The sequence below is a fragment of the Andrena cerasifolii genome, chromosome 2 (genome assembly GCF_050908995.1).
Source record: "Andrena cerasifolii isolate SP2316 chromosome 2, iyAndCera1_principal, whole genome shotgun sequence".
NCBI classification, from domain to species: domain Eukaryota; kingdom Metazoa; phylum Arthropoda; class Insecta; order Hymenoptera; family Andrenidae; genus Andrena; species Andrena cerasifolii.
The window spans coordinates 5,367,991-5,393,906 of NC_135119.1; the positions used below are offsets into that span (position 1 = coordinate 5,367,991).

At 35.4% G+C, this 25,916-nt stretch overlaps 1 protein-coding gene across 2 annotated transcripts in view; it reads right to left on the reverse strand.

Moving 5' to 3' along the window:
* LOC143378487 (rap1 GTPase-activating protein 1) overlaps positions 1-25,916 on the reverse strand; it is a 342,177-nt gene that overhangs the window by 279,116 nt on the left and 37,145 nt on the right. Inside the window, exon 1 of one of the 2 annotated variants that reach the window (XM_076830268.1) lies at positions 22,679-23,374. The exons of the other annotated variant lie outside the window; for it this stretch is intronic. Coding sequence (XP_076686383.1) covers positions 22,679-22,719 — 41 coding nt within the window. The 5' untranslated portion in view covers positions 22,720-23,374. Of the gene's footprint in view, positions 1-22,678; positions 23,375-25,916 lie in introns of those variants that run through there. 2 annotated transcript variants of the gene reach the window in all.

Sequence of the window (25,916 nt, forward strand, 5' to 3'; positions counted from 1 at the left end):
TAAAATCGGATAACTTTCTTAAAATTAATCCAAACGACTTGAGTTTTTTTAGAAGCTAGAAGGATTAGTTTGCTAAGTGACGTGATTCGAATAGCAAAAAAAAAATAGAAAAGGTCGTTTTTTCAATTTTTTTTTTAGCCTCAATGAAAATTCCCCAAAAAACCCGTTTGTAGATTGAACTATGTTGTATACGTGTCTAAAATTTCATGAAAATCGGTTAACTTTGCTTTGAGCTATAAACACTTAAAGATCGCAGATTTTGGGAATTTCCGCGATTCTCGACCTTATTCTGCGATCTTTAAGCGTTAATAGCTCAGAGCAACGTTAACCGATTTTCACGAAATTTTAGACACGTATACAACATACTTCAATCTACAAACTTTTTTTTTAATTTTCATTACAGGCTTACAAAAAAATTTGAAAAAACAACCTTTTCTATTTTCTTTTTGCTACTCCAACCAATTGCATTTTTTCAAAACGACGAATCACGTCACTTAGCAAACTAATCCTTCTAGCTTCTAAAAAAAACTCAAGTCGTTTGGATTAATTTTAAAAAACTTATGCGATTTTAAAGTGTGTACGATTATGGCTATGAGCCACTGTATGTATATTCTGTTTTTCGTGACGTAACTTGTAAAATCGAACATTGCTGCAAAGCAATCGCACATAAAATGGGAAATACCTATTGCATCTTCATATGAAACTCAACGTCAATAATTTCAAAACTATAAATTCCATAAAATTCTTGCAAACACTCGTAGCGAAAAATCAGCAACTTGCACAAAGGATTATTTCTCAAATTTCTAATCGTGGTTCACTCGCAGAGGGAGAAATGACTAATCAGACAATTAAGCGATAATTAACGTTCCCTTGAAATAGAGAGAATATTAAGGAAAGTGAGCATACAGGTCCTTGGCAACTGGAAAGTTCACGTTACTCCAAGTCGAGTATCACTGGTACTGAAAGCTTCATAGGCTCAATTGAAACCGAATCGTTCAAACCACGCCAGGCAATTACACATTCGTTCATTACACCGAGCAAAGTCAATCAGAACGATAATACGAATGCATTCCATTTTGTGAAATCGATTTAATCGAATAAAGCACCGTCCGTTTGGTGAACATTCAGTATGAGCTCCGATCGATCATCCAATATCGCTATAAAAAGAATTACTCGACAGTTTTCCTATAGATTTATGAAATAGCAGTCGGAGTTCAATCTGGAACTATCGCCGCGGGGAAAAATTTCCGGCCACTCGTCAAACTGCGGTTTAAAAGTACCAAAAGAAATTGTATTTCTCCTCCTTTAAATATAGGTGCTTATACGGATCAACTGCGGAGAGAAATATGTCACAGTTTTCTCATAATTTCGGTAGTTAAATTATTCCAAACTCACACAGTGGTACAGCACATCCGTCATTTGAATAGACACGTCGGAATGTGAGGATACGTTTCGCACGCATATAACGTTTCACCTCGTATTCTACTTTTCTATGAAATGCGAAACGGTAAATACATTCGAAACGGTTAAAATTAGATGTAATAATCCGAATAATTTAAAGGCTAAATGCATTGAACGGTGTTTAACCCTTTCAGCCCTCTTGGGACACATATGTCTCACAAGGGAAGATCGCGAACCCGAAAATTCAAAAAATTCTGAAACTTTGTGGATGTGTAGGGAATTTTCTCCCGATTATCACGCAATTTTTGTTTGCTGCCCAAATTCACTCTAAAGGGGTGTAATTGACCCCTGAAAATCCGGTTATTTTCCGAATTTGTGCTATAACTCGTGAACTGTAAAATATTTCTTTTACCAAAAGATAGATCTCATTAAAAGAAGTAACTTTTGTCTTGGAACTTTTTTTCTATCTCTAACAGATTGCTTATTACAAAATAAAATCGAAAACTAGTCGAATATTCAGAGGTTAATTTCACCCCTTAGAGTGAATTTGGGTAGCAAACAAAATTGCGTTGTAATCAGGAGGAAATCCCCTACATTTTCACAAAGTTTCAGAATTTTTTGAATTTTCGGGTTCGGGATCTTCCCTTGTTAGTACAATCGATTTCTGCAAAAAAATATAATAAAATCCAGGTAGAAAAATGTCGGGTCGAAAGGGTTAAATAAATAATCGTTAGTTAACATATTAAATAGTCGACAATCAATATTCCAGTTTTTGTAAAGCAGCACTTTTTCGTAAAATATTAACATTTACTATCAAAGTATTTGTAATGCTGACGTGCTCAGAAAAAGAATTCTACATATTCTCCTCCCTTTACTTTGATTTTGTTACGCACCTATCTTTCGTTGCAAAGGTATTAGAAAATATCATTTACATAATATACGTTCGTGTCCATAGTGTTGCGACTGGAAAACAATGGGAGAATTATTGCTATAGGGACATTCCATGCGAACTCGGACAGATTTCGGAGTAAGTTTTCGTAGATAGCTGAAATTTGAATATGTTGTAGTCTTTAGTGATATTTAAACGTACCTCAAAAGGTTTTTCAAAATTTTGAAAAATGTCGATTTTACAGCTGCTTGTAGTTAAGTGCTACCTTTTTTGTAAAATCGACATTTTTCAATATTTTGAAAAATTCTTTGAGGTACGTTTAAATATCACTAAAGACTACAAGATATTCAAATTTCAGCAATCTACGAAAACTTACTCCGAAATCTATCCGAGTTCGCATGGAATGTCCCTATTAGGAAGTGAAATTCTGATACTGCCATGTAATTCAATAGATATATCATTTTAGGAATTGTTTATTTATTTGGGTTTTATAAACTAACAGAAAAAAAAACAAAAATTCGAGACAAAATTTTATTGATAAACTGTAAAAAGATTTTTATATGAACACAATGATTTATGTTTATTGTGATTGACTAATCTGTAAATAAAAACAATTTAGATAACCCTTGGTTTTAATTATGTGTTTCAATACCTCAAAATTTGATACAGTTTATACATGAAAAAATCATGAGGAGAAAAAAATATTGAATAAAAAATTCGATGTGCTGAACGTGATTAATAAAACATATGCTGATACTTCAAAATATGACCTACATAAATGATACACTAATTTATCTTAGTAAAGTCATTTCCCAAACCAAAATAAAGAACACAGATCTAGTAAAACAAATTTCAGTAAATTTGTTGAATGTAGAATTATTTTAGAGGAAATATTCGAGGATATTAAAAATAAAAGTTTAGATAAAGACTGTTCGTCAGATATATTTACCAATATAAAATACTTAAAATCAAAAGTCAAAACAGTAAAGAGAGAAGACGATGCTCATCGAGAGAGAACAATTATGATAATGAATAAATACAAGACTCTTTTTAATATTAAAGCACTTTTAGAGAGTAATCTGAATAATGCAGAGAGATTCGTGGATATTTATAAAGTGGCTAAATCTCAGTACGAAGAAATAGTAATTTTGCGTGTACAAATGAAATTATTTTTTCAAACCTAGGATTAACATAGACCACTCTAAACAATTAATACTGTACAACTTTCGTATTTTTTCATGCCCTTTTCGGTGTTCAAAACTATCCGTTCAATGTGCTTTCAAAGCTTTGCTGCTTTCCGGATAAAAAATTGAATTAAGAGAAAGCACGTAATTATAGTGTATATATAAAGCAATTAATGCTTAGCGGTAATGCCTTCGTACTATACTATGGCAGGCGCTAAATACATAAAGGGTATGAAATTTAATACAGGTAATGGTTACCCATTACAAATAGCGATAATCGTGTGTTCATTTATATTTTATCACGATAGAAATGCAATTTCACAGTCGTAGAACACCGCTGGAAATCACATAAACAGAGGGGGAGAGATTTATGAAAGTTGAATGCACCCAAGAGTAAAAGAAGTACGGGAATAAAATTCTTAATTAAAAAGAAAAGTAGATTGCTGCAGAGTGCAGGGGCAAGCAGCGTATTTTATTAATCCTTAATTACTGCTGCTACCAACCGCTGCATTTATTTCATTTATGTACATATATTTAATACTGTTCTATGTACCAAAACTAACAAGAGATTAAAGTGATCTGTAAAAAAAATCACAGTTAGCGCAAGTTTCTACAGTGTGTTCTACGCGAGTGGGTTTCTCACATTACATCAATTACCTATGTATGTTAAATATTTTCAAATTTTGTACTGTCAAATTTAAAAAAAAAATATCATAATATATGAGACTTGCATATAGGGTAAACAATTGTACCTAATACCTAACAGTGTAAGATATTTCGTTAATAAAGAATATATAAAAAAAAATTTATGTTAAACGATTTTATTAAAAAATGTAGTAAAAACTAAATTAAAATGCACTAAAAAATAATTCTTTTCTTGTGCTTCAATTCTGATGGTGATATACTACGAATGCCTGCAAAGTTTTAGTTTTACTATTCTGTAGAACTGTCTTTTCTCATCAAAGTGCATTGACGCGGAAGCGCGCATGTTCATTAGACTATGGCGGCAGAAATTTGAAGTGGTCAACTACTGTACCCTGGTCAATAACTGTATCGTTTACCCTGTGTGTTCGTTTGCGATTTACGTGGAAAACTGAAGAAGAAATAACATATCAATTAACTTCTTCGCGTATTATACTTTTCGTAAGCTACAGTTTTTGTTATTTTTCAAGGTCGGTCTCACTCGTAGTGGGTGGACGCTCTAACCCCGACATGCGGGTGACACCGACCAGTTACAGTGCCAATGTTTTTGGTTCAAAATGAAAATAAATATTTAAATTTATCGCGCACTATAATTTATGTATACTCTAAATTGCTTGGGCTTTGCTTTAATTTCTACAAAGCAACAAAAATGTGAAAAACAACGATGCTACAATTTCTTTTCCAAAAAATGCTCGAACTATCCCTGACTTACAATATAGGTAAGTAGCTTATTCTATGCACTGTCACATGGTATATGCCAAACTTTGGGGAGATTTCTCATTTTCGAGTTATGACTCAATAATAAACGACAGTTTCAATGTGCGGTGGAGTATTATTTCTAGCAAGGGAACGTACCGAAGTGACAATCACCGATTTTGACGAAGTTCATACGAAATGTAGTTCTCACAAAAATATTTCACACTTGCTCTTTTCTTCTCTCCATTTATACACGATTTTGAAACCCAAGTGGAACCACAAATTATATTATAATTAATATAATATATTATATTATAAATTATATTATATTATAATATTTTTATTTCCTCTGAAACAATTTTCTGGAACAAAACAGCAAGCTCTGCTTACAAACGAAATATAAAACCTTTCAATTGTTCAAGATGCCTATTTACGCGTGTTCAATTTGGATAAATCGTCCTGGATGTGCAACCGCATTGAACGAGAGTAGAACCTCTGTCAACTTCTTTCAATGTTCAATTTGGTCAATCGCTATGATTGAATGGTAATTTGCACTATTCAGTTTCCGTTCAATTTTGTTGAATAAACCGCATTATTCAACCAAAGTAAATTCGTATTTAGAATCCGCCACGAAAAGGCCTTGCAATGTACGTCGATAAAGATAAACTCTGTCTATGTATGGCTCGAACGGTAGTCGGAATAGGTAATGAATGACAGCGTGAATATGTAACGATAGACTTAGTAATCACGAATACACCTTAATTATATTTCAAAAAGTGACTCACCCGATACACAGCGACGAATATAGTAAGAGACCCACCTACGCGTCGTGGACGTAGTCTCGTTATTAAAATAAGGCTGCGACTGTTATCTCAACTGCTGTGCATGTTAACAACTAATAGCTTTATGTATTTCGTTCGCGATTGGAAGCTTGTCTGACTGATTCAATCTGGCGTACATACACCCCAGACATTTTTTATTGTTGCGTAATTTGTTAGAAAATTTCACGTCTTTTCATTATCTTCCTACTGTTTTGTATTTAATAAACCGGAGCTACTTTTTCAAACCCACTTGCTCCAACTGTGGACCACGATTTATAGGTCCCGCTTGAAATATTATTGACACTAAATTGTGGATTTGCGTATTTTGCTAGTCTTCTTTTTAAATTTGCATAGGCGAAATAGTACCACTTTATTATTAGTTAATAATAAAGTGGTACTACTCCGATTATTAGTGAATAATAAAGTGGTACTACTCCGATCATTAGTTAATAATAAAGTGGTACTACTCCAATTATCAGTTAATAATAAAGTGGTGCTACTCCGATTATTAGTTAATAATAAAGTGGTACTACTCCGATTATTAGTTAATAATAAAGTGGTATTACTCCGATTATTAGTTAATAATAAAGTGGTACTATTCCGCCTATGCAAATCTAAAAAGAAGACTAGCAAAATAAAGGTAAAATTAACTAATAATAAAGTGGTACTATTCCGCCTATGCAAATCTAGAAAGAAGACTAGCAAAATAAAGGTAAAATTAACTAATAATAAAGTGGTACTATTCCGCCTATGCAAATCTAAAAAGAAGACTAGCAAAATAAAGGTAAACTTACCTTTAGTACAGCGAAAATTATGTCTGTTTCGTGACTATTTTACTACAATATTTGGAACAGTACTAACATTGACTAGACAATCATTTATTTCAGAGGAACCTTTAGTCTTCACTAACTGTTATTGTTTTTAAAAAAATCGCCATCTTTTTCATTGGGGAGTCCTTGTAGAAAACACTGTAAGTGCAAAAATTAGAAAAAAAATTGATTGGAAAATGTTCTACGTGTCAATGGTAATACTATAGTATAGAATTTGATTTTTTGCGCTTACAGTGTCTTCTACAAGGACTCTTTAATTAACGAATAACCGTAATAAACTAAGTTTTAATCCTCGTTGACACACCTCTTTTTTCGAGCAACTTTGACATATTAAGTGGCTCACACTCAGAGCAATTATTTTTGAACGACTGTCACTCTCATTTAAAGAATCCAATCGTTATGAAAAAAAATGATGAGTCAATTTCAAGGTCTCTATAATGAATTCCAATAGCTTTTTTTTATGGAAATATGATCACAGTTTTTGTAAAAAAATTCTAGATTACCAAGTATCGAGAAAAAACGAAAAAAAAAATAGTTTGTAAGTTGGCTTTGAAAAAAAGGTATTTATTTTGCATAATAGAACGTAGGTTATTTCGGTAATTGAAAGAACAAAGATATTCAACGAATTTCGGTCCCAAATTTTCAGGAAACATTCATGACATATCAGACACTGAAAATAAATGTTAAATGTTAAAAAAATAGTCTTTAAAAATAAAAATTCCATTTTTTTGGTTCGCCTTCATAAATAAAAAATGTTCTAGAAGCATTTACACTTTCAAAATTTGAGGGAAAAAAAGTTTTTTTTAGTTTTTCGGACTTTTTTCGAAAACCGTTTGTCGCACGAGAAAAAGTAATAGAACACAAAATATGCTCCTTGTCCGGATCTACATCTTTTGTTTGACATATTTTTTTATTTAATCAATAACTTGGAGGATATTATATAAAATCGACTTCGCGAGCTGTTAAATAATCATTTAAATGTTTAAGGGCCCAGAGTCACCGTTTCCCTTTATCCAATCGAGCTCAAACTTTACACGGATTTTCTTTTAATTATTAGGAACTATTCTGAAGGGTGCCCCAAAGAAAATTCAAAAGTCGAAAATAAGAGCCACCGAAGAAAATCTTGAGAAAAAAAATTTACCGAGGGTAAATAAGAGCCACCCTAATGCCTACGCACCTACACATTTGCCTTATGAAACAACCTAGTTTATTACTGAAGACACACCGCAGAAATTCCACCACATAGTGAATCAATCACAATGAAGCATCCCCTGAACTTAAACTACTGTAAACAGTCTTCTAATGTAAGAATTTTGAAACGTTCCAAAATAGTGCTAGAAGCTAAAATAGGCTAGAGCTTTGAGTAGGGGAGGCCGGGGCTAAAAGTTCCGATTTCGATAAAACATAAAAAATGACTGGAAAATAATGTAGTTATTCTCTTCACTATTGACTAATTTCTTGTTAAATTTATTATATCTTCTGATTTTAAGCTTGTGTTTAATATAATGTAATAGGTTTCCCATAGAAAGTAATTTATTTGTGGCTGATCGAAGCGGAACTTCTTACCCCTATATGGGGCAAGTTGTTATCGCATTGGGGTAAGTTGTTACTATGATATAAGAGTTGCCTTTTAATGAAATATTTCATTTTCTAATGAAATAAAGCAGAATTTTATTAATAATGGTTATTTATGAAGGTTCGGACCAACAAAAATGTATTATCTTTAAAAGAAAACCAAAAGCGACAATATTTATTTATCTTTACGCATATCTTCGATCGAAGTCGTGTCCCTTTCCGCCTTTCATTCATATGTTCGCATCTTAAAGCACAGCGGAAACAATTTATACATTTGCGGCAGGTCTGCGAAGATAGCACCCCCAAATTCGAATTTTTGGAAAAACTCAACGGCATTCGTTTGTCCACCGTTTGCCCACGTTTGCCCATCAAAAATTTTCGTTTGACCACCCTCCAAAAAAGAGTTATGAACAAAATAAAAAAATTGTCTTCATCACCCATCATGAATGCATTTCAATTTTTTAATAGAAGGATACGAATGTACCCGACCTGGCCACGTTTGCTCACTCTCAGATTTCATTTGCCCACCCTCCAGAATTTAAATAAAAAATAAAAACCGCGAAAAAATGGGTATAGATGAAGCGATCGCGTTAAAGTTCGATTATTCTCGAAAATATTATCAAAATCGCTCTTTCAACGGTCCAGTTCGTTAGTTTAGATGTAGAAGAGATTTGCCCATCCATTAATTTCGTATGCCCACCCTTCAGAATCGAATTATTAATGAAGATAGCCAAGAAGTGCGGTACCCGTTGAACCGAATACCTTTCCGTTCGTTTTTTTCCGAATGAATTATCAAAATCGATTGTTCTTACCGTAAAGGTTAAAGGTGTTTGCTGACATGTTATCCACTTCAATTTGTATCGCTCATCGAATACTTCACACTTTTCACACATCCGCAGCATGTGCAGAATAACACCAGAGTGGTTTTCTAGTCATTTTTCACTAATTACCGCAATGATATCGCACAACGGAAAATAATATAATGTCACAGTTACTTCACAAACCGTAAATGAACGCACGATCTCGCAAGAGTTGCGCCCGAACTCTGTAGACGGACTGACTTTCGTGCGTCGTTGGAAACAATTCGAGAGTGTCGCAGACATCTGTTTACGTTTCGGCACGTTCGATGACGACACGCAGGGCTGCTACCCTAACTAAAGGGGCGCAGCGCCGAGTGCCACTGCCGAAACGTAAACAGATGTCTGGCGATACTCTCGAATTATATCCAACGACGCACTTCTTGGCTATCTTTGTTAATAATTCGATTCTGGAGGGTGGACATACGAAATTAATGCATGGGCAAATCTCTTCTATATCTAAACTAACGGACTGCATCGTTGAAAGAACGATTTTGATATTATTTTCCAGAAAAATCGAACATTAACGCGATCGCTTCAACGGGCACCGCACTTCTTGGCTATCTTTATTAATAATTCGATTCCGGAGGGTGGGCATACGAAATTAATGCATGGGCAAATCTCTTCTACGTCTAAACTAACGGACTGCATCGTTGAAAGAACGATTTTGATAATATTTTCTAGAAAAATCGAACTTTAACGCGATCGCTTCACCTGTACCCTTCTTTTCGAGGTTTTTATTTTTTATTTAAATTCTGGAGGGTGGGCAAATGAAATCTGAGAGTGGGCAAACGTGGCCAGGTCGGGTATATTCGTATCCTTCTTTTAAAAAATTGAAATGCATTCATCGTGGGTGATGAAGACAATTTTTTTATTTTGTTCATAACTTCTTTTGGAGGGTGGGCAAAAAAAAATTTTTTATGGGCAAACGTGGGCAAACGAAGGACAATCATTTCCCACCGACAAGTCATTAAAATGTTTTCATGGGGGTGCTGATGAAAATTTTTTTTTGCCATAATTTTCTTTTGAAGAGGTGGTCAAACGAAAATTTTTGATGGGCAAACGTGGGCAAACGATGGACAAACGAATGCCGTTGAGTTTTTCCAAAAATCGAATCTGGGGGTGCTATCTTCACAGATCTATTTGCGGCGGGGCAAGTTTTTACGGTACCAACGTGCCCCAAGTCACGGTAACAACTAGCCCCTACCGACACATGTAGCAATTTCAAAGATTATTCTGCTTATACATGTATTCAAACGATAAACACTATTACACCATGTTCTTAAATGTCATTTGATCCATAAGAACGATTCAATCTATAATATCTACGTTAAATAATTGAAATAGACCAAAAAGTAATGATAGAAAATTTTTTACTTATCTGGTACGCGACTAATAGGTCCTTGCTTACAACCACGCAATTCGCTGTCGCGGACGCTATTAAAGTGGGGGACAGAGTGGCGTGATCAACTCACACGGAAAAAATAATTTAAAGTACAACGCTCTTTTTATTTTGAAGATAGAGCCGTCGGAACAACTTACCCCCGGAACTTTTAGCCCCGGTCTCCCGTAATACTGATTTTTCAGTAGCCTAATAATAAATTCGCTCCATTACCCTTGACACTTTTGCGACTCTCGAAATTACAGACGCGAAGATTACACCGTCACGTCTCATCCCGAAACTTGCCGCAGGATGTCACAGAGCTCTTGCATCAACTGTGACAAAATCCACGAGGATTTAGGTTGCAATTTTTGAGCTTCAGCTTATAACTGTCGAACACAGTTAGCGCAAAATATCCGCAAACCCGCACTTTAAAAGCCGGTAGCCGCTTGATTGAAAACCCAACGGAACAAAGTGCTTGTCGAAATGCGAAATTTTCATGCGACGATAGTCACGTGCCATTCGAGAGTAGGCACTTCTTTGAACGAAACCAACCACGCGTAACAACGGAACGTGCACATTGCGAGAAGCGTTCCATTTTCCCTAAAATTTTTTGGTTTTCAGAAACACATTCTGCGGCAAAATTTCTCAATGGGATCCATTAGATGCAAGAAATATAGATTTGAGGATGTTGCTAATTAATCTGACGAAATAAATTTCTAAAACCTGACCTTTAATTGTGCGATAGACACTTTCAATGGTTACGGGAAGTTTCGCTTATCGTCGTTAAACTGAATTGAAAGTTTCTGTATAGAATCTGTTCTGTACGCTGTTCTCGCGCGACCATAAAAGTAATCTACTTCGTTAAAACGGAACACCGGATGCAACGCTTAGGAACACTTTCTGAATATAATTTTCATCGAAGAAAACGAGCACTTTACTTGAGTGCACTTACGACCACTTACTTACAATTAGTGGAATTATCAGCGAGAAAAAAGTCTTAAGATACTTAATGCAGTACTACGTAATTTTCATATCTTGGAAGGAAATTAAGCAAGTGTGGCTTTTCTGGCAAAAGTATTCTGCGTTTGTAAAATTGTAACCAATAATACACTACAAATTTAAGAATGAATTTTCAATTTTTTTTTCTTCATTTTGTCAGATTATTGAAAATATTTTATATTTATCAACATATTTTCTACGAAATAGAATAAATGTAATATGTAATTTTGTAAGATTATTTTGACCTTTCTAGTCTCTATAATTTCCATTCTTTGAGATCACTTATTGCTTACAATTTTTTGCACTATATTTGATAGCAATATTTTTAGAACTTCGTGCTGATGTTAATATTGTGAACAATCTTGATGTTAATCTGTGTATAACCTATGCAACTGGAACGAAATATTTCACTGAAAGTGTGTAATTACCATAGGGTAAGTATTACGAAATTACTGTATTAGATTTCTTTTCTAAATAGTATAGGTACGTATTCATTTACAAATATAATTTTAGTTCTATTGCATTACGTGCATTAAATTATACCGAACTGTATTTATCGCATAGAACAATCGTTATCCCCAATAGTATATACTTAAACAGGTACTTGTGCCAACAAATTTAATGGTTTTGACTTTTTTCTATTACTATATACAGACATGCTTTTTTATGTACAGTGGATGGTCAAATTATTATACTCAAAATATTTTCGTCAATTTTTGGGGTCATTTTAAAATGTATTTAATGCGATTAAAAAAAGATCTTAAGTTGGCCCCTGAAGATTCTAAAAGAAAACTTTCTTAGCTTTCCAAAACACTCATGAAAAATTTTCTACGATTATGAGTTCGCAAGTTATAGGTGTTCAAAGTGAAAAGTACCTTTTTTGCTTTGATCGCGAATAACTCGGTCAATAAAAATCATACAACAAAACCAAAAAAGAAATTAAATTAAAGAGAAATGTTTGCTGTATAAGAGCTCTTCGTTGCATTTAGCGTAAAATTTTTTTCTTTGCCTGTGCATACGTTCAATCTAGACAAAAAATTCTGAAACTTAGTTCCCTGAGTTTCACCTTCATAAAACAGTGTCATAATGGATGAAAAAAAATTGAGACCTTCATACAAAAGCTAGAAACATGTAGCGTTAAAATGCGTTTTTTAAATATTTTTTGCGACCATTTTTCGCAGAGATGCAGCCATTTCATCGCATTAACTTACAAAATCTCAAACCTTTTTGTTTTAGTATAATAAGTGGACCACCCACATACAACATTATCTTTAAATCCGCATTCTACTGTACAAAGCGGGCCAAAATCTTTTCTCGTAACTACGAGAAATAAAATTATGTTTTATTTCCCCATATACATTTCAAACATGGAACTAGCAATCAAGATGATCGTGATTATATTTATAAAAAATATATATATATTATAAATATATTATAAATATATATAATATAATATAATATAATATAATATAATATAATATAATATAATATAATATAATATAATATAATATAATATAATATAATATAATATATTTATGGAACTAATAATCAAGGTGATCGTGATTATATTTATAAAAAATATATATTATAAATATATTATAAATATATTATAAATATATTATAAATATATTATATTATATTATATTAAATATAGTCACGATCATCTTCATTGCTAGTTCTGTGTTTGAAATGTATATGGGGATATAAAACATAATTTTATTTCTCGTAGTTACAAGAAAAGATTTTCGCCCGCTTTGTATAGTAGAATGCGGATTTAAAGATAAAGTTGTATGTCACCAGTGCTCCCATGATTGGTGCTCAGAAAAATTTCACCGGGTGAAACCTTGTGACACCTCTGTGTGCCTTCCTGTCCGAGCACCGACGACCTGGTTAGATCAATTTGCCAACGTTTTCCACCCACAAACCGCCCGTTATTACATCGCAGATAAATTGACGGTGTGGGTCGCGATGAATAAACAGGAAATTAGAAAGGTATTCCCGTGACTTGATGCTTGAACTATTCCATTGGGTTCCATTGGAAAATTGCGCCTACAAATTCGCTCAACAGAGTGAGCGATAATTGATTTTAAACCTGCACTGGGACATACTGTTTGAAATATAAAATATGTGCATAAGCAATGTAATCCTATTTCTGCGCAATTCGAGCACATCGACTAACGACGAGTTGCAGAATATAATAGAGGAGGTGCAGTATATTTGGAATACCAGTTTGTTTAAGACGAATAAAAAATTACAGCGGGCGGGAACAAATAAAAGTGCATAATATCATAGGGAAACTAATAGACTTTTATATTTCAAACTCTCAGTAATAATAAAAAAGAAAGACTAACTGAAACTTTGGCCTGAATCAAAAATGACAGTAAGTATCGATTTCGTTAAGGTGCAGGTAATTTGGAATACCGGTACTACAATTTACCTTCGCTGTATAAACTTAAAAAACCATGTAGACAATAAATTGATTTGCTTTTATAATTTAATCAGGCTCAAAAGTCACAATATTGGAACAATCTTAGGTAAATACCTATAAATGGACAGCGCTGGCCGAAACCGACGCGGCGATAGCTGTTGCGCGTGAAACAAAATCATCGCCAAGCTTTGGAACATTCCAAATTACCTTCACTTTCGGTATTGCTTAGTTTACACCTGACGAGTGCTCGGCCGAGTGAGCCCACTGGGCCCAGCACTCGCCCAGTCTGGACGCATATTCTAGTACTCGACTGAGTAGTCCTTGCAGTGGCTTGCAAATCGGTAAAAAATTTCACTCGGCCGAGTAGCAGACCGAGTGACTCGGCCGAGTAGCAGACCGAGTGACTCGGCCGAGTAGCAGACCGAGTGACTCGACCGAGTAGCAGACCGAGTGACTCGGCCGAGTAGCAGACCGAGTGACTCGCCATTTCTGCTACTGTCATACTAAACTAAGTAGCATCGTGTAAATACCTACAGAAAAATCGAGGGCGAGTCGAGTACTGGGCCGAGCACTGGGCTCAGTTTACTAGGCCGAGTTACTTGACTAATATAAACTAGGCTTTATGCTTAGTTTACACCTGACGAGTGCTCGGCCGAGTAGTCCGACGTGCAAATCGGTCAAAAATTTCACTCGGCCGAGTAGCAGACCGAGTGACTCAGCCGAGTCACTCGCCCAGTCTGAACGCATATTCTAGTATTCGGCCGAGTAGTCCGGCGGGGAAGATTTTTACCCGGCTGAGTAGCAGACCGATGACTCGGCCGAGTCACTCGTCAGGTGTAAACCCAGCTTATTCCGAATTAAAAATATAGCATTGAAACCTACAACTTCATGTCACACTTTGTATTCTCGAAATTATCGCAAAACTGACACGGAACCATAGAAGGAACATGCAAATGAGTAGATTAAGTGTTTTTAACTTTAAAATTTTTACATCTTTTAACCATGATTGGAACGATTTAATACTTGCTGAAAATGTTTTGCAGGTTGACGCTTTCTTATTCTGCAGATTAAGTCGACAATGTCAAAATGGCTGTTCATCTTAATTACAAATTAAATAGCGTTAAAATTTATTAGATACTTCGGTATTCCAAATTACCAACAGTATTCCAAATATGCTGCACTTCCTCTATTGTATTTAATACAGGAATATATTAATCGAAAATATAATTTTTTAATGATATAAAGAAAAACGTATGACCTTCGCCATATTAAATAAAAAACGGATTTACGAATTGCTCTTATTGTTGAAATAAACGATTATTTTATTCGCGTAGAACGTGAATAAAACGAATGACATTCTTTTGCTTGTTTTCATTTTTGTTTATATAACTATTGCTGCATAACATATTTTTTTTACATTTGGAAAATATGTATACACTCGGCGGTATGCAAGGGTCACTTGTATACATAAGTACAAACGTGTACATAATATATATTTGCTTACTTATTTATAATAATTTTTAAACAATTTGGTTACACACAGTAATCTATAGTTGTAATATGTTGTGATTTCATTTACTGTAAAATTTTGTATAATCGTTAAAAGAATCGGTTCTATAACCGCTTTGTAACTTATATAGAACCTAAAAAATAAAAGTTATAGAACCTAAAAAATAAATGTTATAGAGCTATATAGGAACCGTAACTTATATAGTCTGATATTTAGGTTCTTTATAACGATTATTTCAATTAAAGTTTCTTCATAACTCTTTCAAGAACCGAAATCTTTATAATAACGGTTTCAAGCCTTACTTGTTAGTTCTCAATGTCTATTGCTACATTGTCTCCGCGGCTCCCTGTTCTCGAGCGCCGAATCGCAGAAAATTCAGTGAAGCGTGAAATCGGAGATGCGAAATTTGCCTACCACCCCGGATGAAAGATAATCTCCAGAACTTGGTACACAGATGAACAGTGGCGCACCCAGGGCGTTGGCCAAGGGGCCCTGGCACCCCCCAAAGAAATAGAAAAAAGACTGCTGTAATTCAGGAGCTTTGAAAAAAGAAAAGAACTGGATTTTATCCTTTAAATAAATTTTGATAATCACCTAACGAACTTCATTAAATTTGCATTAAAAATATTTTCATCCCTTCAACTCGGCTGCCCCCAAGATTAAATCCTGAGTGCGCTACTGCAGATGAACTACATACACGCGGAGTACATTTACATACTATCTAATAAGAGAAATTCACAAATCCTTATAACCCCTTATTTCAAAGTTATAAAGAATTGCTCACGCGTGTACTTATGCAAATAAAAATTTAAGCGCGCAAAGGCTACGACAGAATTTCACACAGCCCAGGAATCTACGATTCGTCGGGGGAAAAAGTTACCCGACCGCCAACCGTACGCGTGATTTAAAGAGCTGACATTTCGTCGGTAATGGGGCATAACAGCATTTTAAGTAGCGTGTGCGGGCCGTAAATTTTGTTAGATTTAAGGTTACCTGCCGGGCGAAGCCCTTGACGAAACGGGGCCTGGGCTCGTTCTAATTCCGCCTTAAATTTTATCTACGTTAAGTGCGCTCGAGAGCCGTCATTATAGCCCGAGAGAAAAAGAATATCGGCCTTGTTCTCGAGCGTGTTCATTAGTATTCTGGCCGATGCATTTCTAGTGGTCGACTGAGAGACGAGTAAAATGGGTCCCCCCCGATCATAATTTCATTCCAGATGCAAATACCCGGTCTGTTCTTAAAAGCTCGCCACGACGAAGAAAAAAAGAAGAAGAAGCATGCAGCACTCTGGAAATTAAAGCGCCGCGGCGCGCAACCTTTTACCCGTCGTCTGCGTAATTGTTCGAAGGTTAAGTAAATCACGCGCTCGTGCGAATATAATAATTGCGAAACGTGGGACGGAGGAGATATTCCATGGAAGAAACGAGAGACATTAATGGCGCATTGATTGTTCAGATTCCACTACTTTCCAGGCGATTTTATCTCGCGCGCAACCAGTCTGAGTGTCTGCGGAAATTAAAGGAGCAGGTTTCACTTCTTTCGGCTTTATACACTTTTGTAATGCGCGTCTTTGAAATTATAAATCGTTCAGTAAAATCGGACGCAGTGCCTGTCTAGTATTCGAAATTCTCGACGAAACAGGCAATTGCATTCCTTTCCTTTATCTTTAGTTACCTCCTCACTTCGATAAATCATCATTCGTTTTCTGTTCACAAACTGAGTGTATTAATCGCAGACAGAAATCTCCCCTCACTTTAAAGCAATCTTTAATTACGAGTTTAATGATAAAAGGCATCTTTCTTTCCTCCGTTGCAAGGAGGACTGAAAATTTTATCTACTACGCGGGGAATTTAGAAGAAAGTACGAGATTTCTTTATTTTTCTAACAGACAGATTAATTCAATTACTCGCGCATTTAGTGTTACAGCCAGAAAGAGTATACAACTAAAGTTTCCCAACGACTGCCAACGTTAGCTTCCAAATTTATTTTACTTTCTAAGCTGATAATGTTTGTTGTTCAGTACGTATATAAATTATTCTGGAAATTCACACCTACACTAGCAGTCCAAAATTTAAAATCATTCGCCGATTTTGATTAAAATTATAATTAAAATTATCCTATCTATAACAAATATTTCGCTAATTTGAAGTTAATGTTCTAGCGATAATTTTTAATTTAATGTTTTATCACGCGAGAAAATTACTTCAATTTTGTTGTTTATCGCGACAATTTCGGCTTCCTGTAATTCAAACCCACCCCACATGTACGACTCATGAAAATAAGCAGAAAAACGATAACAAACATGGGTCTAAAACCAACTCTTTCCAAAGTATAAGGTAGGGTAGATGTACCGTTTCTGGCCATTGCACTATTTTTGGCCATTTGCTTAATTATCTCATTTTTAAATTGCTTGCAGATCATTATTATGTGGAGAATTTCACATCTTAAATATTTTGTTTAGTATACCACCGGAAATATAAGGTTACATTTATTGCTTGCAATGCTTACACGGAAAAATATTATATTTTTTAAGAAGTGGCCAAAACTGGTACAATATCTTAAAGTAGCCACAAATGGTGCATCCACCCTATTCCTGTTTCCTTCGTAGCACTCGCAAGGAAACGTCCCCAAATTGAAAATTCCGATTTCAATGAAACATCGTGTGAATGTAGAGATTGTAGAGCATATTGGAGCATGCAAGGAGCAATGTTTTTCTGCGGAAAGGAGTGAAATGAGCCCAATTAAAGTTATCGCGTTTTTTTTTTGTTTTTTAAATATAATTTTATTTCTCATTTGGTATTGTGATAAAGCATAAAACCGGACAATTCTTATGTTTAAAATTTTGTTCTATCTCGCACTTTTTTGTAGTTTGATCGTGCGTCGGATGCAGAATCCATTTTGCTCCATAATTTTATTCATACACACCACGGAATAACATTTTGCATGAAATTCTCATGTTGTTGCGATCTAAAATTTTCATCTTCTTCAAGCAACAATACTAATAATAAGAAACATATATAGTAACAATTTGATATTTAAATCAGCTAGGCCAGTGAAACCAAAGAGTAGAAAGGCTGATGGTGTCTGATAAGAACTCGTCGTTTCCCAATTCAGAAAGCAGATGATGCATTAAAATTATGGTTTTTACCTACATTTTATTCTTTACCACTCTGCACTAATTTTCACTTTGCCCTGCATTTACTAATTTGTAATTATAACCTTCCATGGTGCATAAGGCAGAATAACTCATGGTGAGGGATGAGGATAGTTGATACCTATAGTATATTAGACATGAAATTCTCATCACATATATATATATATATATACATATATATATATAATAAAAAATAAAAAAAAGTCTCACCAACTTTATGCTATATATTTTAATTTATCTGAAATATGATATATATACGGGAAAAACCCTTTGGTACATACAGAATAGAAAAGGTCAGTAGAGGAGTAGTACATAAAAGTAGAAACACTAAAAAGAACACCCATAGCCAAACTGAAATAATGCCAAAATAGAGTACTAGCAAAAGGTACAAGATAAAACGCAATGGAAATAAATAGGAGTTAACGAGAGATATAAAGAAGAAGCTTGGTGCATCTTAACCAGCATGAGCCTCTACGATAACTTCGACTTGTGCATTCAGGCGACATACAGGGCGATAGGTGTAAGTATCGAATACCCCGCGCAGTGAATAAAAACATTTCTAATTTATATCTGGATAACGATTAACCCTTTGATTGCAATTGACGCATACATGTGTTTGCCAAAAGCTATCAGTTCGGAGTGCTTCTCAGTCAAAGGGTGTTAACCTTGGAGTGCTCCGCATTCAAAGGGTTAACACATGAACTTGTGTGAAGTTCATGTTTACGTTGATGAGTGGCACAGTTTGTACGTGAATTTTTAAACAGCCTGTGTAATTGAATTACAGTATTAAATTAAATCACTTTTCTTGTGACCCTTTGCTATCTCTTTTATTTTGTTAGGAATTATGATCGAAGTCCTATGAACAAACCTAGTTGTAGACGAAGAGTGTTTTGCTCGAAGTTATCAGTGTCACTGGTAACCAACGTGACACGAATGATGGATGCGCTGTCGACCACTAGTGACCGACATAGCAGTGGACGTGTTAAAAATTGATAATGCTCAAACGAACCCGAAGCGCTGTTTCATCCTAAAGCTGTGTTTTTATTCGTATTAAAATGCCCTATGACGTCCAGCGATGTCCATTAAAATCCATGGAATAACTAAGGGACGCAATGGGCGTAGTCAATATTGTGTCTCGTATAAAGCTGCCTAGGAATTACAAATTCAATTTAGACCGAATATCGGTCATCTCTATTAGCATAAAATAATTACTTGCACGTGCAAACGAACGTTATTGCGCATGCTAATCGACCTAAAATGAAATATCTACGCTTCAACCTCGTCATTTCGCGACTGGACTCTGAATGAGGCGCTTTACACGCTTATGAAGGGAAACGAAGGTTGAAACAACGTCATTTTAAATGCATAAACTGTTTGACGTTATTGTAAAAAAAAAAAACAAATTGAAATTCCTTTGAACAAAAAGCTCGCACGTACCTATTTACTTAACCTTTAGACGGCCGGGCTGGCCACTATAGTAGCCACCTAAGAATTTTAATACCTTGCCGGCCATTTTGGTGGTATTTATGCATAAATTTTAAGTAAATAAAATTTAGAATTTTAATGAAAAAATCCCCGGCCCTCTAAAGGTTATTACTGTTTAAATAATAATTGAGGTTTATTATGCTTAAACTATTTCGTAACCATGGACCAGATATTTCGTGACATAATACAGGGGCAGCGTTATATCCTGCAACCCGCGCTCGTGCGAACTTGTAAAATGGCAACAGCGCCTCACGAATTAACGTCGCAAAGAGCTGTTCAGAATTTCCGGGCCGGGTGGACAATTTTGGGGCCTTTTTCGTATTACTTTTGAACTATAAAAGATATTGGAATGCAATTTGCGCCGCAAAATGAGAAACAATTATTTACTCTTAATGATGGATAATTTAACATATTTTACATTTACTTATTTTTTTTCTAGCAATTTTTTAATAATAATTGTTGTAAAAAGCATGTGCAAACTGTTTATTTGATACTGTATTTAATGCTGTTTTTAAAATTCGTGGTGTTGATAAACAATAGGCTAGTTGTTTCTGTATCATTACTTTCAGAAATTGAGAAATTAAATTTTCATTCAATTATGTGTTAGTTCTGCAGACCTCGGAATCTATTGTTCTGGATTTCTTTCTTATGATTTTATCCTTAATGCGGTGTATACCTAGATCAGACTTAAGGGGTAGCTAATGGGACGTGTCTTTGATTGTAGCGGTGTTTTAATTTTTTTTCTAGAATTTTCGTGTCTGAATGTTTTAGCTACTCAACGCCACGCCTATACCGGCTTCAGTTAATGTCAGTTTTTGGAACGATGCGCCCTTATTGTGGCTTTTACACGCAGGTGCACAGTGTTCGATGTAATGTACAAAAGTCAAGAATCTGAAGTGTTCGATCGACAAATTCTTGTGTTTTAAAATGTTAAGAAGGGAACGTAGGTTTTAATGCTACCCATAACTTTTGCTAAATTTACCTATTTGTTATCAAAAATGACACTGGAAATTTATTCCAAATCTCGATGCATTTTTCAAACACGTGCCATAGGCGGAATGTTTATGCTTTTCATTTGATTTTCATAATTTGTGTTTAATATTGCCATACTTTCGAAACTGCCAAGTCAGTTTCTTACAATACTAACAATTTGTACGATTTTTTAATGTTAAATGTTAATCAACTTCAAGGGGACTTTTAAGAAAAGTACCAAAAAGTACCTGAGTGATTTTTTGTATATTAATTTAGGGAACATTAAACTTTATATTAACGTCAATTTGAACTGCCCGAATTCGCTCGAAACAGAAAAAAGTCAAAATCATTATTAAGACGTTCGCCGCTCAGTCCCGTGCTGCGCCCGCCGCGTGGCGTAGAGTTATATGAAAACAACAAACAGGAAAATTTTAGGTTTTTAAAAACCTTGGACATGGGCCCTGTTCCGTGTAGAGCAGGTACTTAAGGGGAGGTTCCGGTCTAAAAGTCGATTTTTTTTTATTTTTTTTTTCGAATATTCAAACTTTTAGGAATACTTGTTTAAAAGGATTTGTTGAAATTTGTTAAAATACCGCAAGTTATAGGCATTAGAGTAGCGGCAAATGCATGGGTAACCCCCGGCCACTCGGCACTCACGTAAAACTTTAAACCCGTTTTTCACGAAACAGTGTTCTCAAAACGGTGGGACCTGTATCTCCAAAAGTTATTATCCGATTCGATTGAACCTTTTTTTATTTTGAAGAATATACTTCTGGCTAGGAGGGATATCAGAAAAAAATACAAAAATTGAAATTTTATAATTTTTATAGGCGTTGAAAGGATTAAAAATATAGGGGAAAAGTGATTTCAAACTTCGTGTCGTTATTTTCTAAAATATCATTTTTGTAATTTTTTCTGGTTTCCCTCCTAGCCAGAAGTATATTCTTGAAAATAAAAAAAGTTTCAGTCGAATCGGATAATAACTTTTGGAGATACAGGTCCCACCGATTTGCATCAATTTTTTTACGCCTTGAATTTAACGACTCCCCAGTGCCGTCTGCAATAATTAATTATAAAACAAAAAATATATTTCTATAATTTAAGACTGCCTTAATACAATGCAATAAGTCCCATTAAATTATATGCAGTAGTTTTCCTTTAATTAATTCCTAAAGATCACCTATTTTTTGGGCTCTAGACTGGAACCTCCCCTTAAACACGTGCTTCGAAGCTCTTCCCTATGCGTTTTGTGACTTCCTCATTTCCGAGGTTATACACATGTATACATACATATATTAAACGTGTACTTTACAAAAAGCTGAATTTTTGCACGAGAAAATCATGATTTCAACTTCAAATAGCCGCCATTTTGTTTTAAATTAATATATCGTAAATTCCCTCCGTTAATCGGAAGATACATTAATATGCTAACGAAATCTTTTTCCTTTTTTTAATTTTAGATAATCTGGTTCCGAATGGCAGTGCTCACCGCAAAACCAAATATTTAAAAATGCTTCTTGGATGTCGCATGTTATTTTATTATAAACGTAAATATTTTTCTACGAAAAAATTACCAAATGATCTTTAAATGTTGCTCTCTTAAACGCAAAAAGTTTTATAAAAATATATGCATCCGCTTCTTCAAAAAAAATTCACAAATATTCGCCTCTTTTCGGCCGCCTGACTAGGCATAACCCCTTAAGGGTTCTACGCAGCCTTCGGCCAGCTATTAAGATTGACATTCGGTTACGCGTGAAAGACGGTGCAATCGCGCCGTGTGGTAACACTCACCCAGCGTCCCCGATGTAATCCAGCATGCGTATCTTCAGCATCTCTGCGGGCTCGCGTGCACCGTCACATACGGGGAGACCTCTGAAGAGAGCCGGCGGCTGGTGCCCCGTGGGAATCGCGATATCGTGGAGCTCGGGTGGCGAGTAGCGTGGAACGGCGAAGATGTCCGATATCGGTGGAGCCTAACGCGACGAAACAAACGGTACCACGTCCCCGATGCCTCGAATCGAAAACGCGCGTACGTGACTCAAGGCCCGACGGACGCGTGCGCGCGCTCCGAAGATGTTTCAATCGCGTTATCGGCAACGCGGCGCAGCGTTCAGCGGGTCGGGAAGCCCCTGGCCGTGGATCCTTTGCGGTACGCGAGCCTTCCGGCGTTATATCCTTCTCCCTTTCCCCGCGATCACTTCGCGCACCCTGCCATCTGAAAGCGCGGCCAGCACCAAGCACGCGCTAGCAAATTATTTATCTCGCCGGCTCCTCTCGCGTATATTTATACGCGCTGCATCCGACGATCACGTATTCTCACCGGTATTTCACGGCTCACTCGCAGTGTTTGCGCTCGATGATTAATTTCGAATCTCGGGCCAGGGTGCCGAAGGCGGTGTGCAGATGCGTGTTCTTCCGAGCGGCGTTTAATTATCCAGCACATTCGTGTTAAACCAGCGTAAGATCGCTCCAAACAGTACGATTGTCCTTCCTTTATTTCTTCACAGTTAGGCTAGCATTGCGTAATCTCCGTTCGATCGGCGTTCTCCTCATGTTTCATCCTCAGTCCTGTCGAAGGATGTAAAAGAAGCATAGTGGCTCAGAATATTTCTGCCGACCAACCACCGCAACGAATAAACGTTACCCTCGCTTTTGAAATTCAAATCGGATCGTGAAACTTTAATGAGGCTTTTTACTTGTTTATTCTTTCTGGTCCAAGTGTCGGATGTAAGATACTGCACGGGGTACTTTAGAATCGTGGCTAAAGGCTTAGCTGGCTAGGTGTGCTAGCAAAGCAACGAGAGAAGTCATGATGAACATAGGTCTGCGAGGTAATCGCCTTTCAGATATGCAAGTTTTTATTTTGCATTTAAGCTTTTTGGGGCGTACATAGATCATAGTAGATGTGACTAGAAGCTGAGGGAGGTTAGAATATCAACAGTTTTAGGATTGAAAAGAAAAAACTTTTTTTTTAATAGCTGCAATGTGGACATTGAAAGTAGAATCTACTAGAATAAGGTAATTGTGGGAGAGATGCCGCACCTTCGATTTTTCAGGGTTATCGAAAATTAAATTCAACACTGTTGATTTTATTTGCTTTAGGCTGTTCGTTTAGGTTAGATTAATAAGCGAGAACGTGTTTCCATTATTACTTTGAAAGATTTTGCTATTTTTCGAGGTAAGCCTACCGCACTTTGCTTCAACAGTTATACGTCGAGTTTATTTTTGCTATCGTAGTAGTTTTTCGTGATATAACTTTTGTAATACATTAAAGGAACTCTGTGGAATATTTCTCGGCCAGAATAGGTCATATTCGACATAGCACTTGGAAATACGAAAATGCGGCGTCTCTTCCGGGCATTTGGGAAATATATTTCTATAATTTAAGACATCCTTAATACAATGCAAAAAGTCCCATTAAATTATATATAGTAGTTTTCCTTTAATTAATTCCTAAATATCACCTATTTTTGGGGCTCTAGACCGGAACCTCCCCTTAAGGGAAAAAATGCGTTATTATGATTGGTTCAAAGAAATACAATTATTTGGCGAGGTGAAGTTCAGTAATCTGTTACTTCTGCTGAACAACTGTTCTCTGTGAAAAATCGTCTTTTTACATAAACTGCTACTGGCCTTCAGTATCAGAAGTAATTTCAATGATGACTTTGAAAATCTAAAATAGCGGTCACAGAGTGCTGATATGAAAATTTTGGAAAAATTGCATGTACTTCAGCTACTCGGCATGTCATATTCGTCTACTTTACTCTAAGTAAAGAAATCTTTAGAAAGATTTAATGCACTTTGTCACTTTTCGAATATCTTAAGTCAGCGTATAGTATCTGTAAAATATTTTTTTCATATTAAATAAATAGTAATCCAAGAACACCTGGACATAATCTCTACGTCGAAATCTTGAAATTATGTCACAATAACTGTGTTAACCCTCGGTTGTCGCACCTACTTTTTGGAGCCTCGTTGCCACACTGGGTCAATTTGACCCTGCCAATTTTCAACCAGTTGTCATTTAAAAACTATTTGTTAAATTGAGTCTGAAAAATTCTGAGATAAAGTTTGAACATTGTAGAATATATGCCCATCGTAGAAAGGTGACATTTAAAGTGTCATCGTGCTTAAAAATAATTTGAAGCAACAAGAGTTCCGACAAAAAGTTTTTTGCTTAAAAAAATTGCAGGGTCAATATGACCCAGTGTGACAACCGAGGGTTAAATTGAACACGTATTAATGTATATATTTTATAATATTTCTCACTCAAAATTATCGGTAAACTATCTGCAAAATGTACCGCCGCTTTATCGACATTTTTTCTCTAAACACCTTGTACTTTGTTGCAGCTTAATCATCGATTTCTGATCAAACAAATTCCAAAACACTTTGTATAGAGTAGCAAAGGAGAGGAGGCTATCCCGAGAACATAATAGAATTTGAAATTCTGCCAGAACTGTTGACTATTAACCTGCCGGACGAAGGGAGTGTTACGTCCCCTCGATAGTTGGTTCGATCCAAATTCCATAACTTCGTTAATTATGTAGATTTCAACGAGATACCTTGGTGACGTGTTTCCAAGAATTCATATTTTATAATAATATATATTAATAATAAATGCTTTTTAATAAATGCTTTTTCAAAGGATCAGATGTGACACAACTCCTTTAATATAACCATTTATTAATCAACAAAAATACCGATATTAAATATCATGCGTTTGAGATTTTAATATAAAAACGAATTCTTCAATTCTAATTAAACGTACAAATCTACCTACTAGAAAAGCATGGAAAATTCCTGAACAAAATAAAATATAGGTACAGAATATTTCGAAAATCTTGTAGGATAATTTATAGAGATATTCTATATTTTAAAATTAAATAGAATGTTCAAATAAATATGGGTCTACTCAGGTATAAACCTTTTGTTTTGGGGGATACAGTCAGCTTAGGTCTTTAGGCCCAGTGCCGATGCAAACGAGCGGCTTGCGACAGTTTGGAGCCGCGTTCAGTCGGTGAAGCAA